Raw genomic sequence first — 18,973 nt, forward strand, 5'->3', positions numbered from 1 at the left:
GCCCCGGCGGGGCCTGTTGCCATCATACAAGCCTCCGGCTTTGATTTCGCTGAGGCCGTATTCCCCTTCATGCCCCCTCAGCCGGGTTTTAAGAAGTGCCAGCGGTGTGCACGCCCGATTTCCCTTTCGGACCCACACAACTGGTGCCTACAGTGCTTGGGTCCGGAACATCGGGCTGACACCTGCACCCGCTGCGCGACTCTTCAAAAACGCACACTTAAAAATAGACAAATTCAGCAGAATCTCCTCTTCGGCACCGGTTCTGCTATGGATCCGACCCCGACGTCGACGGCACCGCCGAAATCGGCACCGTCAACATCGACACCACCTGATCCTTCTGCGGGGTCGATGGCGCCAGGTAAGCCAGCTAAGAAGCCTTCCACTTCCCTTGAGCGCCCTCCAGCCACGGCGGTGACACCGGTCCTTCCGACGTCCCGCAAGTCCCGTAAGCGCTCCGCTCCGATAACGGTGAGTGCCTCTTCATCGGCCTCCTCATCACCGGAGCGTAGAGCGGCACCTATGGTACCGAAGAAAAGTAAAACGGTACCGGTGCCCCCATTGGAGGACCGGATCTCGGCCATCCTCCAAACTAAATTACAGGAGCAACTCGAGCACCAGCTTCAGGAACTGCTCCCAACCCTGTTGGCACCGCTCCTTCCGGTACCGGTCCGGCCCGAGCCTCGCACCACTACGCCAGTGGCCACCCCCTCGGTACCGATGAATACTTCGATGCCGGTCTTATCGGCACAGCCTACATTACAGACCTGCACGGCGGAGGACCCATCCCGAACCCAAGATCGACATCGATCGTCTCGGGACCGGGATCGACACCACTCCTCCCGGGACAGAGATCGGCACCGGTCTTCATCCCCCGGCACCGTATCCATGAGATCTGGCAAGTCCCTTTCTAAAACCCGCCATGCTGAGCCGGCCATCAGGGACCCTGACTTATGGGAGCAATCCCCCCTCGGTACCGAGGAGGATGCCTCTTCCACTGATGAGGAACCCTCCATGGCTGAATCCACCTCCAAGCCCGAGCAGTCCTCATTTACAAAATTCCTTCGGGAGATGTCTGGGGCTCTTTCCATCCCACTCGAGTCCGACTCCAAGAAGTCCCAGGCCTTTTTAGAAGCCTTGGACTTCGACCAACCCCCCAAGGAATTTCTCAAACTCCCCGTCCATGATATTCTGCGGGAGACGTTTTATAAAAACTTGGAGAACCCCCTTACTGTTCCAGGTGCCCCTAAGAAACTGGACAGTTTATACAGGGTCATCCCTATCCCGGGATTTGATAAACCCCAGTTGCCACATGAGAGCCTCCTAGTAGAATCCACTCTCAAGAAATCTCATGGTTCCAGTGTCTATGCCTCCACCCCTCCTGGCAGAGAGGGTAAAACAATGGATAAATTTGGAAAGCGCCTATACCAGAATGCCATGCTGGCTAGTAGAGCCAACAATTATTCATTTCATTTTTCTTTTTATATGAAATATCTGGTACAACAACTTTCTGCTCTGCAAAAGTACATCCCTGAACGCAAGGTCCCTTTGTTTCAACAACAAATTTCCACCCTCCTTCAGCTCAGGAAGTTCATGGTACGCTCAATCTATGACTCCTTCGAGCTCTCCTCCCGTGCCTCTGCTCTGGCAATTGCTATGCGACGCCTTGCCTGGCTGAGAGTATCTGACCTGGATGTCAACCACCAAGACCGCCTTGCCAACGCGCCCTGTCTTGGTGATGAACTTTTTGGGGAGTCTCTAGATACCACCACACAAAAACTTTCGGCTCATGAGACCAGATGGGACACCCTCATTAAGCCTAAAAAGAAAGCTCCGCCGACACGACCATACAGACCTCAGTCTTCTTACCAACGTCGCTTTTCTGCTAGGCCGCTGAACCCTCCTCAACAGCAATCTCGTCGGCCTCGCCAACAACAACAACAACACTCTCAGGCTCGCTCGCAATCTCACCAGACAGCTAAGCCTCTCCCTCAAACTAAGCCTCCTCAGCCCTTTTGACTCCTTTCTCCAGGGCATAGCCAGTCTCCAACCCTCGCTGCCTCTGCCTCAACCTATCGGGGGCCGCCTCACCATCTTTCTACAACGCTGGGAGGCCATCACATCAGACCTGTGGGTTCTAAACATCATCCGTCACGGATACTCACTAAGGTTTCAGACTCTTCCTCCAGACCATCCTCCCGTAGAGTCTGCTTCTCACTCCTCCCAAACTCCTCTCCTCCTCAGGGAGGTCCAATCCCTCCTCCTTCTCAATGCCATCGAAGAAGTTCCACCAGACCAAAGAGGTCAGGGATTTTACTCCCGCTACTTCTTGGTACCCAAGAAAACAGGAGATCTTCGTCCTATCCTCGACCTCAGGAACCTCAACAAGTGTTTGGTCAAGGAAAAATTCAGGATGCTCTCCCTTGCCACACTTTATCCTCTTCTATCTCAACACGACTGGCTATGTTCCCTGGACCTCAAGGAGGCCTACACTCACATCCCAATCCATCAGGCTTCACGTCGCTACCTCCGATTCCAGATACTCAATCACCACTATCAGTACAAAGTGCTTCCCTTTGGTCTCGCATCTTCGCCCAGGGTGTTCACCAAGTGCCTGATTGTGGTAGCGGCCTGTCTCAGGTCCCACAACCTACAAGTGTTCCCCTACTTGGACGATTGGTTGGTGAAAGCAACGACCGCTCCACTTGTGCTGCAATCCACTCACCACACCATCTCTTTCCTCCATCTCTTGGGGTTCGAGCTCAATTATCCCAAGTCGCATCTGCTTCCCACGCAGCGCCTTCAGTTCATCGGAGCACTTCTCGATACAAACTCCATGAGAGCGTTCCTTCCTGCCGACCGGCACCGGACACTGCTTCACCTCTGTCGACAGGTGCTCCTCCAACCATCCATCCCTGCTCGCCAGATGATGATTCTTCTGGGTCACATGGCCTCGACAGTCCATGTGGTTCCTCTGGCGCGACTCCATTTGAGGATACCGCAATGGACCCTCGCCAACCAATGGTCGCAGACCAGGGATCCTCTTTCTCATCCCATCTCTGTGACATCGTCTCTTCAGCACTCTCTTCAATGGTGGTTGAACTCCTCAAATCTTTCCAGGGGCCTCCTTCTTCATCCGCCCCCTCATTCCATGATCATCACCACAGATGCCTCCCCCTATGCATGGGGAGCTCACATAGGGGATCTACGCACCCAGGGACTCTGGACCCCTCAGGAGCGTCAACATCACATCAATTTCCTGGAACTCAGAGCCATGTTTTATGCTCTCAAGGCCTTCCAGCACCTTCTCTATCCTCAGGTTCTTCTCCTGTGCACGGACAACCAAGTCGCCATGTACTACATCAACAAGCAGGGCGGCACCGGATCTCGTCTCCTTTGTCAGGAGGCCCTCCGAATTTGGACCTGGGCCACAGCCCACAATCTTTTTCTCAAAGCGGTCTATATCCAGGGCGAACAGAACTCCCTGGCCGACCAGCTCAGCCGCATCCTTCAACCTCACGAGTGGACCCTGGATCCTCCCACTCTCCACTCCATCTTTGCTCGATGGGGCACTCCACAGGTGGACCTCTTTGCAGCTCCTCACAACCATCAGCTACCCCAGTTCTGCTCCAGACTCTACTCTCCACATCGTCTGGCCCCGGATGCATTCCTACTCGACTGGACGGATCGGTTCCTCTATGCCTTCCCTCCACTTCCTCTGATGTTGCGGACCCTGTTCAAGCTCCGCAAGGACAGGGCCACCATGATTCTCATCGCCCCTCGGTGGCCCAGACAACATTGGTTCTCCCTCCTGCTTCAGCTCAGCTCCAGGGATCCCATTCCTCTACCTGTGTTTCCTACTCTTCTTACACAGCAACAGCAGTCTCTACTACATCCCAATCTGTCTTCGCTCCACCTGACAGCTTGGTTTCTCTCGGGCTGACCTCTCCAGAAAACCTGTCTCAGCCAGTCCGTCGCATTTTGGATGCCTCCAGGAAACCCTCCACACTCCAATGTTACCATCAGAAGTGGACCCGGTTCTCCGCTTGGTGTCTCCTTCATCATCACAACCCCACCTCTCTGGCGGTGGAAACTGTACTGGACTATTTGCTCTCTCTCTCCGACGCTGGCCTCAAGTCGACCTCAATCAGAGTCCACCTCAGTGCCATCACTGCGTTTCATGAGCCTATCCTTGGAAAACCCCTCACGGCTCATCCTCTGGTTTCCCGGTTCATGAGAGGCCTCTTCAATATCAAACCACCTCTTCAGCCTCCCCCAGTCGTCTGGGACCTCAATGTGGTTTTGTCAGCCCTCATGAAACCTCCTTTTGAGCCTCTGGCTACTACCTCGCTCAAACTTCTCACATGGAAGGTGCTTTTCCTCATTGCCATCACCTCTGCCAGGAGGGTTAGTGAGCTACATGCACTGGTCGCCGATCCACCTTTCACTGTTTTTCACCATGACAAGGTGGTTCTGCGTACCCATCCTAAATTCCTTCCTAAGGTGGTTTCAGCCTTTCACCTCAACCAGTCCATCGTGCTGCCTGTTTTCTTCCCTAAACCCCATTCTCATCCTGGGGAACAGGCTCTTCACACGCTGGATTGTAAGCGTGCCCTGGCGTACTACCTTGACCGTACCAGGGCTCACCGCTCCTCTCCTCAACTTTTTCTGACCTTCGATCCTAATCGTCTGGGTCACCCTGTATCTAAACGAACGCTGTCCAATTGGCTTGCTGCCTGTATTGCGTTCTGTTATGCTCGGGCCGGCCTGTCACTGGAAGGACCTGTCACGGCCCACAGGGTCAGAGCTATGGCTGCTTCTGTGGCTTTCCTCCGTTCCACTCCTATTGAGGAAATCTGCAAGGCGGCTACTTGGTCTTCAGTTCACACATTCACTACTCACTACTGTCTGGATGCCTTCTCCAGACGGGATGGACACTTTGGTCAATCTGTGTTACAAAATTTATTTTCCTAATGGCCAACCATCCCTCCTCCCTCTCTGTTAGCTTAGAGGTCACCCATACGTTAAGAATATGCTGCCTGCTTGTCCTGGGATAAAGCACAGTTACTTACCGTAACAGGTGTTATCCAGGGACAGCAGGCAGATATTCTTACGACCCACCCACCTCCCCGGGTTGGCTTCTTAGCTGGCTTATCCTAACTGGAGACCACGCACTCCTCCGTCGGGCGGGAAGGCACTCGCGCATGCGCGGTGCGGCCAACTAGAACTTTCTAGTTAAAAAGGTCCGTACCGGGGCTCCGTCGGTGACGTCACCCATACGTTAAGAATATCTGCCTGCTGTCCCTGGATAACACCTGTTACGGTAAGTAACTGTGCTTTATTTCTTCTTTTGTCAGAGTTCCTCTCACATGATTCACATTCTACTGTCCTTTCATGGTTGGTATGTTGTAATAATCGACATGTAATCCCTTTACACAGACATTCCACAGAAAGATGTTATAGAGGATTTATTGAACAGATCTTTAAGAGGATCCACCAGAACCTCTCTAAGCTCCCTCAATATCTCTTATCTGTACTCTTCTCTTAAACTGCCAACTCCAGACTGTTCCTTCTCTTTTGCTGCACCATAGGCCTGGAACAAACTGCCTCAGTCAGTAAGAACATGCTATACTGGGAAAGACCGAAGGTCCATCAAGTCCAGTATCCTGTGTCCAACAGTGGCCAACCCAGGTTCCAAGTACCTAGCTAGATCCCAAGTAGTAAAACAGATTTTGTGCTACTTATCCTAGGAATAAGCAATGGATTTCCCCAAGCCATCTCAATAATGGCCTCTGGACTTCTCTTTTAGGAAACTATCCAAGCCTTTTTAAAACCCTACTAAGCTAACTGATTTCACCACATTCAACCGCAACAAATTACAGAGTTTATTTACATGTTGTTTGAAGGAATATTTTCTCCAGTTTGTTTTTTTTAATTCTTTATTCATTTTCGTATGTTTTTTTTTTTTTCCATTATTTTTTATTTTCAAATCTTACATAAAGTGTACAAAATATTAAATACAATTGATAAATATATATTATCACTTTTATATCTAATACATTATATATCTAAATTTGATTTTCCCCCTCACCCTCCTCCCACCCTTTTATTACTTTAATATAATATTTTAAATTTTCAAATTTTACAAAAAATATGCAACATGTTATAATACAATTAATGAATATTCAATAACATTTTTATATCTAATACATTATGTTCTAAATAAATTTTATCCCCTCTCCCTCCCCCCACCCTTCTATTACTTTTCATTCATACATTACATATTGTATAATATATTATAACATATTATTTAGAAATTATTTTCCTTACCCCCCCCCTCTATGTGTGTCATAAAAAAAAAAAAAAAAATCTTGAAAAGAAGAAAAACCATATTATTTATTCATTACAGTATTTTGTCAATGGCCCCCATATTTTTATGAATTTGGTATATGTCCCTCTTTGTATTGCTATTGTTCTTTCCATTTTAAATATGTGACATATTGTATTCCACCAAAATGTATAATTCAGGTTATTATAATTTTTCCAATTATTGGTTATATGTTGAATGGCAACCCCTGTCATTATTAATAAAAGTTTATTATTTTCTGGTGAAATTTGACTTTTTTTTCTCATCATCATTCCAAATAATATTGTATCATATGATATTGCTATATGATTTTCCATCAATTTATTAATTTGTGGCCAAATTGAATTCCAAAAAGATTTAATGTAGGGACAATGATATAGTAAGTGATCTAATGTCCCTGGTTCTAGATTACAGTGCCAGCATTTATTGGACTTAGAACTGTCTAATTTTTGCAAACGTGTAGGGGTCCAAAAAGCTCTATGTAATAAAAAGAACCAAGTTTGTCTCATAGATGCTGACACTGTACATCCCATTCTCCAAGACCAAATTAGTGGCCATTGAGATGCATTAATCTGATGTCCAATCTCAATGCTCCAAATATCTCTTAGACCATTTTTTGGTTTTTTATTCAAATATCCAGATATTAATTTATACCACAATGCGGCTTGATGTCCTAGGAAGTCTGTTTGAAAACATAAGAACTTTAAACTATATTGATTATTTAATGTTTTCCATTCAGGGAACCCAGCCTGAATGGCCTGCTTCAATTGCAACCATTTAAAACTTTGTGTTTTATTAAGACCAAATCTATGTTGCAATTGTGAAAAATCCAGCAGTTTACCTTCTGAAATAACATCATCTAAAGATCTAATGCCTGCAATAATCCAGTTCTTCCAAAGGATTTGAGCTCCGCCAATTTTGATCTTGGAGTTTATCCATATAGATTGATTAGTTGATTTGTTTATTGGGATTGGTGTTAATTTATCAATAAACCTCAATGTTTTCCAAGTATCCATTAATAATTTATTTTCTCTGTATCTTCTAGGTATGTTGATACTTGGCAAATGAACTAAATTTAGGGGAAACATAAGGCGCCATTCTAAATATAACCAATCTGGTGTATTATCTATAAGTTCTGGGAGGATCCAATACATACCCTGACGTAGAATATAGGCTTGATGGTATCTATAGAAATTTGGAAAATTTACCCCTCCCTCTTTAATTGATTTTTGCAAAGTTACTAAAGCTATTCTAGGTGTTTTGCCAAGCCAAAGAAATTTTGTTAAAATGCTATTAAGTTTTTTATAAAAGGACCCCTGAAAATAAATAGGTATCATACTCATTTGGTAGCAAACTACAGGTAACATCATCATTTTAATAGTTTGAACTCTTCCCCACCAAGAAATATGTAATGGGTTCCATTGCTCACATAACTCCGTAACTTTTTTTAATATATATTTTTCATTCTCTTTTACTGTATCTTCAATTGTATTTTTAACTTGAATGCCAAGATATTTAAATCCTTCTTCTTTCCATATGAATGGAAAAGTATCAAATAATCCTTTTACACAATGAACATTCAAGGGTATAATTTCAGATTTATTCCAATTAATTTTATAACCTGAAAATTTACCAAACTTATCAATTAATTCCAATAAAGAAGATAAGGTTGACTCTGGATTTCTCAAATAAAGCAAAATATCGTCAGCATAAGCCGAAATTTTATATTCCATATCTGAATATGGAATACCTTGTATCTCCCTCTTTTGCTGTATTGCTAACAATAAGGGTTCTAATACAACATCAAATAACAAAGGAGATAAAGGACAACCTTGTCTAACTCCCCTCTGCAATTGAAAACCATCAGATATCTTATTATTAATATTTAGTCTTGCAATCGGGAAGCTATACAATGTTTTTACCATTTGTATAAATCCAGAACCTATACCAAACCATTCTAAAGCCTGATACATAAAATTCCATTCTACTCTATCAAATGCTTTTTCAGCATCTAATGAAACTGTAAAAGCCGGTTCATCCATTTTTTTTGATAAGTTTAACATGTGAAATAATAGTCTAGTATTATTAGAGGAATGTCTTTTAGCAACGAAACCCATTTGATGCATATCTATAATTTGTGGGAGAGCTTTGGCTAATCTCAAAGCCAAAATTTTCGCCAAAAGTTTATTATCAACATTTATCAAAGATATAGGCCTGTAGTTCGAAACCAAAGTAGGATCTTTATTTGGCTTAGGCAAAACAATTATTATTGATTCAGCCATAGTACCTTTAATATTACCTTTTATAAGTTGTGTCTGATATAAATTTAGTAAATATGGGGAAAGGATATTTTGAAATGTTTTATAAAATTCTACTGTATAACCATCACCACCTGGAGCGGATCCAACTCTAAGAGATCTCAATGCTGTTTCTAATTCTTTTAATGATATAGGTTCATCTAAACTCCGTTTTATATGATCAGGAACCTTAGGTCCATTAATTAAATCTAAAAAATTTTTCCCATCTTTTTGTTTCTCCAAATAAGGCTCGGAAGAATACAGGTCTTTATAAAATTTTAAAAATTGTTTTAATATTATATTAGTTTGATTTGTTATTATACCATTATCATCTTTAATTCCATTAATATTAGTTCTTCTTTTTTTTGCTTTAAGATAATTTGCCAATAATCTCCCCGCCTTATTAGAATTTCCATAATACATTGTTTGCTTGGAAAACAAATCCCTTCTTATCATTTTTGAAGTTAATTCATTATATTTACCTTTTGCTTTTAAAAGAGCTTGCAAAACTTCATATTCCCATTTACTTATCAATTTAGCTTCTAATATTTTTATTTCTTTTTCTAATTCTAAATATTGTATTTTAATCTGTTTCCTAATAAAAGCTGAATATGATATAATATTACCCCTCATAGTTGCTTTAAATGCATCCCATACATTCTCTATAGATGTATCCTCCACTAAATTTATTTGAAAGAAATCGTTAATTTGTGTGTCAAAATTTTCCAAAAATTTGTCGTCCACAAGCAATGCATTATCAAATCTCCAAAGAGGTCTATCATTCTCTAATTGATCTAATTGTAATTCTATCCATACTCCCGCATGATCCGATATAATAATAGGATCTATGGAAGCTTTAAACACCTGTTGTACTTTATTTGTTGAAACAAAAATATAATCTATTCTTGAAAATGATTTATGAACCTGTGAACAAAATGAAAATTCCTGATCATTAAAATGAAGAATACGCCATATATCTTTCAAATCACATGATTGAACCAAATTTTCTAAACCTAAAGATTTTATATTTTTACCTGGTTTTTTATCCAATAATGGATCCATTACAGCATTAAAATCTCCAGCCACCACTAAATTAGAAGCAGCCAGTGGTAACATCATATTCTGTAATTTTTAAAAAAATTCTGATTGATTCAAATTAGGAGCATATATATTGAACAACGTCAGGGCATCATTTCCCATACCTATATCAATTTGTATCCATCTTCCATGTGGATCTGAATTTTTTACCTTAATATTGGCCATACATTTTTTATTTATAAGAATTGCTACCCCTGCTTTTTTACCCTCTGCTGGAGCAAAAAAACATTCTTTTACCCACCCACCCGATAATTTCTGTGATTCCTTTTTACTAAGATGGGTCTCCTGCAGACAGTAAATATCCGCATTTTGCTTTTTTAAAAATGTTAATACTTTTTTCCTTTTTATTACGTGATTTAGGCCATTGACATTAATAGAATATATCTTAAAAAACATTATACATTTTAATACTTTTCATTATAATCTTTTTCTCCTCTTCTTTCATATTCAGAATCCTAAAAATGTTTTTCACGACACACATTTTTACCCCTAAAATATCTAATCCCTTGTTTATTATTTCCTTAATCTTTATAGTAAATACTCTCCTTTTCCCTCCCTTTCCCACCCAATACAATGGCTGCTTAAGGATACACATTGGAAATGCAACCCAAACATTCTCCTCCCCTCTAGGCATTCAATATTAAATCAAATTTCCCCTCTATCTATTTATATTAATCTTTAATATTTTTAGTCATATTTTCATAACATTTCATTGATGTATCTTTAACCATTTAACAGTTTTTAATTTATATTTCTTTGGTGTTATCATTACATCATAAAATTTCATCTTGAACATATATTTAGTATGTTATTAATGTTTTTCTTATATCTTGTTCTTCTTTCTTATAAATTTTATTGCCTTTTCTTTATATCATTTTTCTTTCTTCAGATATTTCGATATTTCATATTTTTATAATTATTTCATAAAGTCATCAAAACCATCTTTAAATTTTATATTAAAATATCATAGGTTCTGGTTTAGAAAGAAAAGCTTTTAGTTTTTCTGGATCCTCAAAATACAAGGATTTGTCTCCAGATGATACTCTCATTTTCGCTGGATAATATAGACCATATTTAAAGCCTTTTTCTTTTAGTTGAGGTCTCATGTCTAATAGTCTCTTTCTTTTATTTGCTGTATTTTTGGCAAAGTCCGGTAAGAACCATATTTTAGATCCTTTATAATTTAGATTTTTGTCTTTCTTTGCCGCATTTAATATTTCTAATGCTTGTTGGTATCTAAGCATTTTGAAAATTATTGGTCTTGGTCTGCCTTTATTTTCTGTATTTTTAACTGGGATCCTATGCGCTCTTTCTATTTCAAGTGGTTGTTTCAAGTCTAGTTGTAATATTTTTGGAATTAAATTTTCTAGAAAAATTATGGGATTTTTTCCTTCTAAATTTTCTTGTATTCCAAAAAGTTTAATGTTTTTCCTTCTTCCTCTATTCTCATAGTCTTCCAGTTGATCTTTTAATTTATTCAATTCCAAATTATCATTTTTGCATCTATTTGTTTCACGTTCCATGACCTCCATTCTAGATTCCAATTCAGTTGTTCTTTTGTTATTACTTTCCATTTGTCTATGAATGTTTAATATTTCTTCCTTCATTTCAGACATATTGGTTACAGTTTCCTTAAGCATTTGTTTGATTTGTCTTAGTTCTTCCATGACTTCTGCTTTACTCAATATGTCAGGTTCTTCTGTTGGAAGTGGGATCTTGCTTGGTGTTATTTGATCCTGTTTTTGTCTTTTTGCTGACGTGCCTGTTTCATTTTTGTTTTGTCTGGTAGTTGCCATGTTGTTATTTTTATGGAGTTTACTTTGTTCACAGATGTTAAATGACACAAGAACCTCTGTAAGTCACTATTTCAGTAGTTTTGTCTTTAATATCCTGCTATATCAGTTTAGAAAAAATGATGAGGAAATTTCAAAAATTTTCCTTTCTTAAGTTTAGTCTCTTAGGTTTAGATTTGGTGTTTTAAGTTTTTTAATCCTTTTTCTTCCAGAATTTGGTTCTATCTTTTGAAGTAGAAATTTTTCTCTTTTCCCAGCCTTTTTCCCTTTCTTTTTCTTAATTATCTGTCCCAATCTTGTATTGAGAAAGAACACTTCTCTTTTAGGGTCTGTTATCACTTTAATATTGACAAGAAGGTTATTTTATAACCACTTTATTTTAAAGATTGATATTTATCAATGTCAGACCATCACAATCTTTAAACAGACTCAAATCTTCTATTTCAGTTTTCTTAGAGCAACTGTCAGTTATTTGTCTCCAGTTCAATTGCTGTGAAAAAAAAAATGTCGGTAATCTTTCTCTCTGGTTCTCCTCCCTCAAGCCCCGTCACAGTCTCAATGGAGGAGGGCAACACTCAATCCAGCAATCTTTCCTTTCTTTAGGTTTTCTTTCAGAAACGGCGGGTCAAATCTTTCTACAGATTTATATTACTATTTCCGCCAGTCACTCTCCTCCGATGACACACCGCTACAGCGCTGAGAAAGAAAAAAAAACTCAGTAATTCTTTCTTTTGGCTCTCCTCTCACAAGCCCAATCGCAGCCCAGACCGAGGAGATCAACACTTAATTCAGTAATTTTCTTTTACTTTGGTAATCTTGAAGTAACTGTCATTTATCTATTCTCAGCGCTTCTCAAATACCCCGATGTCACGTTACTTCAGCTTTAAGAAAAATGCCGTTAATCCTTTCTTTTGGCTCCTCTCTCACAAGCCCAATCGCAGCTTTGATAGAGTAAAGCAATTTTCAATTCAGTAATTTTTTTTACTTTAGTAAACTGACATTTATCTGTTCTCAGCGCCTCGGTATTTAATTAGTGAGAAAATGCCGTTAATCCTCTCTCATCAGTTTTCTTCACTCAATTCCCTTTTCAGTATCTTCAGTATCGTCAAAGGAGGACAACTTTCAATTCAATTCAATATTTTCCCTCTTATGGGTTCCGTTAAATTATATCGGGACACAATCTTTCTTCAAAATTTCCCCACCATCTCTGTCAGTTACTCACTCACTTTCCTTGCCGTTTCAAGTCTCATTGAACCGCCGAGAAAAAAAACGGCGCTCTGCCTTTCCGATTCCTATTACTTTAGACTTCACTTTAACTTCAGCAAAAGATGATTTTGTCTTTTATCATTTGTTCCGCTTCTTTAGTAAATATTTTTTTATGAAATTATCCAGAAGGGAAAATTTTTTTTTACTTTCTATTGCCTAGATGATGAGGAGCTTCACGATCACACAACCATTTGTGTTCGCGTTAAGCCACGCCCCCTTTCACCATCCATTTTCGTATGTTTTAAATCTACTACTTAGGGCTAGATGCACTAAAGTCAGTGATCATCACTAAACATGTTTTCACAGCTTTAGTGACGATCGCTTTTATTGACCCGATACACAAACGGCCCACCATGTGGTTTTCCCCTCAATCTGACTGATGCACTAACATCACTTGGCTATTCCCCCAAAAAATAATAAATGGGGTTTACAGCACCCACCTTAGCAATCAACAAGGTTCAGTGAAACTTTAGATCGATAGGTTCCTTCCTTGCAGAAGAGCCTCATCTCCCCAGGCCAAAATAATTTTCTAAAAATGTTCTCACCCTTTCACAAAGGTGTCATATGTATACCAAGTTTGTTTGCAATCTCTCCATGCGTTTCAGAGTTATGCTTGAAAATCATCTCAGCGAAGCTGAAAACTATGAGGTAGACAGTAATATCTATCATTTTTGATAATTTTTACATGTCACCCCTACCCACCCCACAGTGTTATTTCTCAGATAGTAAGGCATATGTATACCAAGTATGGTTGAAATCTCTCCATGCGTTTCAAAGTTATACGTGAAAATCATCTCAGCAAGGCCAAAACTACGGAGTAGACAGTAAAATCTGTCATTTTTGAGAATTTTTACATGTCACCCCTTTCCCACCCCCACAGTATTTTTTCCCAAGTTTGGTTGAAATATCTCCATGCATTTCAGAGTTATGCTGGAACATACATACATACATACACACGGATACATCTGATTTTATATAGAGAGAGGGTTTTCATGATGTTTTGAGTTGTGATATATATATATATGTCTGTGTGTCTTTATTTCTGTCTCTCTCTCCCTCCCGCTGTCTGTCTCTCTCCCTGGCCCCCTTTGTCTGCCCCTGTGTCTTTCTTCTTTTCTTTCTGTCTCCCTTCCTCCCGCTGTCTGTCTTTCTATCTATCTGTCTCTCTCCCTGCCTCCTATGCAGCACCATTTCTCTCCCACCACTTCCCTGTGCAGCAGCCACAGCAGCATTCCCTCCCCCTCCATTTCCCTCCCCCCACACCACTTCCCTGTACAGCAGCAGAGTTTCCCCTACCCCCCTTTCCCTTCCCGCGGTCTGGCCAGCTCCCTTAGTCCCTTACCGCCCACCCCCTTCCCTTCCCGCGGTCCCGACAAACCTTCCGATTCCAGCAGCGTCTGCAGCACTGTACACACGCTGATTTGGGGCCTTCTACTGCTCAGCAAATCAGGGCAGTAGAAGGCCCCGAAGCAGCGTGTGTAGAGTGGTGTAGAGTGCTGCAGACGCTGCTTAAATCGTAAGGATTCAGGACCCGCAGTCCTTGCCGGACCCGAAGCGAGCTCTGGGGGTTTTTAAGTCCGTTAGGAGAGGGGAGGAGAGCAGCTCTTCTCCCTTCCAGTTCCGTGCTTCTTGGCTTTATCCTTCAGACGGCAAGAGCCGCCGCAGCCGACAGGCTCCAGGCCGTTGCGCACATGCGCACTCCTATCTGCGGGTCCCTACAGCGCATGGAAAACGGGAGCACGCAGGTGGGAGTGCGCATGCGCCCTTAGGGCTTTATTATATTAGATAGATAGATGTATGTTTAACCTGTAAGCTGTTCTGAGCTCTTTGGGAACGACAGGATAGAAAATGAATTAAATAAATAAATAACTAAATGTGAATCCTATTTGCCTTTCCAGCCGAAGAAAAAAACAAAGAAGGAACAGGAGGCAGAGAAGCAGCAAACAGAGAAGGAGCTCTGCAAAGTTGAGGCGACCCTGATGGACTCCACTCGCCAGCCTCAGACCGCAGATGACTTTGACCGCCTGGTCCTCGGCTCTCCCAGCAGTTCCATCTTGTGGCTGCAGTACATGGTGTTCCACTTGCATGCCACGGAGATTGACAAGGCCAGAGCTGTCGCAGAAAGGGCCCTTAAAACCATCTCTTTCAGGTAGAAGCACATCTGCTCAGCTGACCAATAATAGTGCATTAGTATTTCTAGTGGAGGTTGGATTTAAGAGGCTATATTGGAGCAGGGAACCTGACGGGGCCATTGTACCGTTGGTTATAAGGCAAGGGGCCAGATTCAGTAAATAGCACCCCAAGGTAGACGCCATTAACGGCCTCTTTTACAAAGCCATGCAGCAACAGCTCCGAAGCCCTTTAAATCTCTGCGGGCTTTGGGGCCGTTACCGCGCTGCAGCCGCTAGTGCGGCTTTGTAAAACAGGCCCTAAGTTTCAAGTTTTTTTTTTTTTTTAATTTTATACCGCTCAATCAGACTTCTGAGCGGTGTACAATAAAATAGAATTGCAGTGATAAAACAATGTTAGAGATTGACAATAAATGGACGGGGGATGTTAGAAAAAAAACTCTGACTAAAGGCGAACAAAAACAGAAGGAAAGAGGGGAAGAACTACAATATTTTGAGAAAAGAGAACAAATAAGGTATAAACAATAGGAAGGGGGATTTCATTAAAAATGTCAATAAGTATTTAGCCCTTAGAAGGTCAGTTAAGTTTCTTTTTTTTTTTTTTAATTCTGTATTCATTTTCAATCTTACATCAAGTGCACAAACAATAAAACAATACAATTAAACACATCACTTGACAATCTTTCTAATTTATCTTACAATACATAAAATTACCACCCTCTCCTCCCATCATTCCTGTATTATTTTCCCAATATGAATAATAATAATAATAACTTTATTCTTGTATACCGCAATACCATGGAAGTTCTATGCAGTTAACAAAAGAAGAGACTGTACATTTACAGTGATGTTACATATTACAGCGTTGTTACATTTGCAGTGATGTTACATATATGGTAATGAAAAGGCTTATACTAAAGAAGAGACTGTACATATACAGCGATGTTAAATATTATAGTGATGTTACATTTACGGCGATGTTACATATATGGCAATGAAAGGCATATATTGTGGAGGCCAGCACAAAGGCCAGGCAGTTAGATAAAAACAGAGATTGAGTAAGAGAGGCCATAAATGGCTTGGTAAGGAGGGCGAAGTCAGAGGGTTGGAAGCATAACGGGATCGGGAGGGGGGCAGGGGAGGAGGGAAGGGAGAGTTAGCGGAATTTGTCGAAGAGGTAGATTTTTAGTGACTTCCTGAACAGGTGGTAGGGCGGAGAGTTAGAGATGAGGGCTGTTAGGCAATTGTTCCATTTGCCCGCTTGGAATGCTAGGGTTCTATCAATGAATCTCTTGTAGAGACAGCCTTTTAGGGAGGGAAAGGTGAATAAGTGGGTGTTTCGTGTGCGAGAGGGGCCTGCTATTTCAATATACCTCCCCCCAAACATTCGACGGTGTAAATTACAATAGAAAATGGTGTTTACTCATTACAATAAGAAGTTAATGGCTCCCAAATTTTATTAAATTTCTTATAGTTTCCTTGTTGTATAGCTATTGCTCTTTCCATTTTAAGTTAAGTTAAGTTTCATATTGCACAGGGTGAATAAATGACCCGATGCTGCTTTTGAGCACGGCAAATATAATCGTAGTGCTTTGTGAATACTTTTCTCAAGGGAGGAACAGGAGAAACTGAACGTCTGGGTTGCTCTGTTGAATCTGGAGAACATGTATGGAACCGAAGATACCTTAATGAAAGTCTTTGAAAGAGCTGTCCAGTATAGCGAGCCCCTGAAAGTCTTCCAGCAGCTGGCAGATATATACAACCAATCTGAAAAGTATAAGGTAAGGCAGGCATTTATATATATATTTTTTAAATATGCTTATGTGCTGCTATGCAGAACCAATTTGATCATTGTGGGTTACATAATTACATACAACCCCCCATAATGCTGTAAACTTGCATTCACAATTTGACACTTGGCACACAAAGTTGCTCCCACAAGTTATAGAATGTCAATTATATGTTGTTAAATTAGCTGCTTATAATTGATGTTAATTGACCCTAATTTGCAGTTGCCTGCATAACTGCCTGTGGTCTGTGGTGTTCAACTGCAAGGAGGCATGGACCTGGGTGAGATATGGGCGTGTCAGGGAAAGTGGCATTGTTATTCATAAATCTGAACTTGTGAACTAGATATCAGCCCTAGGTCCTGAATCTGTCTCTCACAAGAGACAATTTTTGCTGATCTTTGCTCCTTCATGATGTGGTTGGAAGGGGTAATATTCTTTTGTGGAGAAGCGTGGAGTTAATATATTCTGCTTCTGAAAGCAGAGACCTGGAGTCAAATTCCAAGACTCACACAGGGCCCAACCTAGCAAAGGTTTACCCAGATGCACAAAATGGTCACAAGCTTATGAATAAGGACCTATAGTCTCTCAGATTGATGGCTAATAGCTGTATGTGTGGTATCATTCACTGGATCAGGCCTGCATTGTAAATAGCCTTTTTCTTTACCTTAATTCAAGTATCTGCTGTGGACTTATGTCCGTGTTGAATGGGGGGAAAAAAACATTGAAGGCCTTGGATATAATCATTGCTTGAACTTTCCCTCTGAGGCCACTGTTATGGCCTCTGAGTGTATGTAGATTTATCTTAAAAAAACAAAAAAAAAATTACAGTTTAAATGTCAGGCATATCCACCTCCAATGAAAACAGTATAGTTGTTTTTAATGCTATATTTGATTGCTGAATATTCAAATTCTATAAATATACATCTTCAAGTTCACAGAACAAGAAGAGATCAAGAAAAGAAAACTTCCTAGATCTGGGTTTATAAGAAAAAAGTAAAAAAACAAAAAAATTAGTCACTCCATACATCATCAATTATCTATTTATTTATTTACAGATTTCTTTTCTGCATTATCTAAAAAGTGTATTAGATAATGCAGAATAGAAATCTGTAAATATTTTGTAACCTGCTTATTAAACCGTAAAAACAACAGAACAGTTACTGCAATTAACTCTAAAAAATCGTGATGCAAAAGCCTGACACCGAGCGCCCCTTCCCAAACAGATCCGAACTCTGTGCATATGTTATTACCAAGAAAAGATTTTGGGCTTCTGTTTTTTTTTTTTGTTTTATTTTCTTTATTCATTTTTTCATATTACAGCAAGTGTATCAGAAAAATACATATAATCTTATAAATACACACTTGATTTTCTTTCATGAATATTTTAAGTACAATATATCATATTTATATTCATATTTTTATAATGTTTTAGATAATATATAAATCATTTAATATGTATGACAAATATAAATAAAATAACCCTCCCCAAGCCCTCCCTTCGTATTTCAGAAATTCTAACATAGTATTTGAAAATACATTAATTAATTTATACATATTATGAGATAAATGAAATAGTACCCACCCATATCCCCGCTTACCAAATCTCTTATTATGGGAAAATGTTATTAATCATTACAAAAATCTGTTAATGGTCTCCAAATCTTCAGAAATTTACCAAAATATCCTTTCTGTGTTGCTATTGTGCGCTCCATTTTATATATATGGCATACCGAATTCCACCAGAAGTTATAACTTAGTCTGTCATAATTTTTCCAGTTATATGTTATTTGTTGAATTGCTACTCCAGTTAATATGAATAAAAGTTTATTATTATGTGACGAAATTTGACTTTTTGCTCTCATTGTTGTACCAAATAGAATAGTATCATAAGTCAAGGCTACTGGATTGTCCATCATCCTATTTATTTGAGGCCAAATTGATTTCCAAAATAGTAATATATATGGACAATAGCAAGCCGCGCTAGCGGGGTTAACGCGCGCGCCGTTTCATCACACGTTAACCCCCGCGCTGGCCTAAAAACTACCGCCTGCTCAAGGGAGGCGGTAGTGGCTAGCGCGGCTTGATAAAAGGAGCCCTTTAACTGGGAGGGATCAAAACTATTTTTTTTTTTTTTAATTTTTTATTCATTTTTAAATCTTACATCTAGTGTACAAACATTAAAACAGTACAATTATACGTCACTTGACAATCTTTCTATTTTATCTTATAATACATA

At 40.2% G+C, this 18,973-nt stretch overlaps 1 protein-coding gene across 2 annotated transcripts in view; it reads left to right on the forward strand.

Annotated features, from left to right (window-relative positions):
• Positions 1-18,973, forward strand: part of PDCD11 (programmed cell death 11) — a 173,050-nt gene that overhangs the window by 149,100 nt on the left and 4,977 nt on the right. For both annotated transcript variants that reach the window (XM_033940618.1, XM_033940617.1), the window contains 2 exons: positions 14,717-14,967; positions 16,560-16,728. In XM_033940618.1, the coding sequence (XP_033796509.1) occupies positions 14,717-14,967; positions 16,560-16,728 (420 nt within the window). The remainder of the gene's footprint in view (positions 1-14,716; positions 14,968-16,559; positions 16,729-18,973) is intronic.

The sequence above is a fragment of the Geotrypetes seraphini genome, chromosome 4, assembly GCF_902459505.1.
Source record: "Geotrypetes seraphini chromosome 4, aGeoSer1.1, whole genome shotgun sequence".
Taxonomy (NCBI): Eukaryota; Metazoa; Chordata; class Amphibia; order Gymnophiona; family Dermophiidae; genus Geotrypetes; species Geotrypetes seraphini.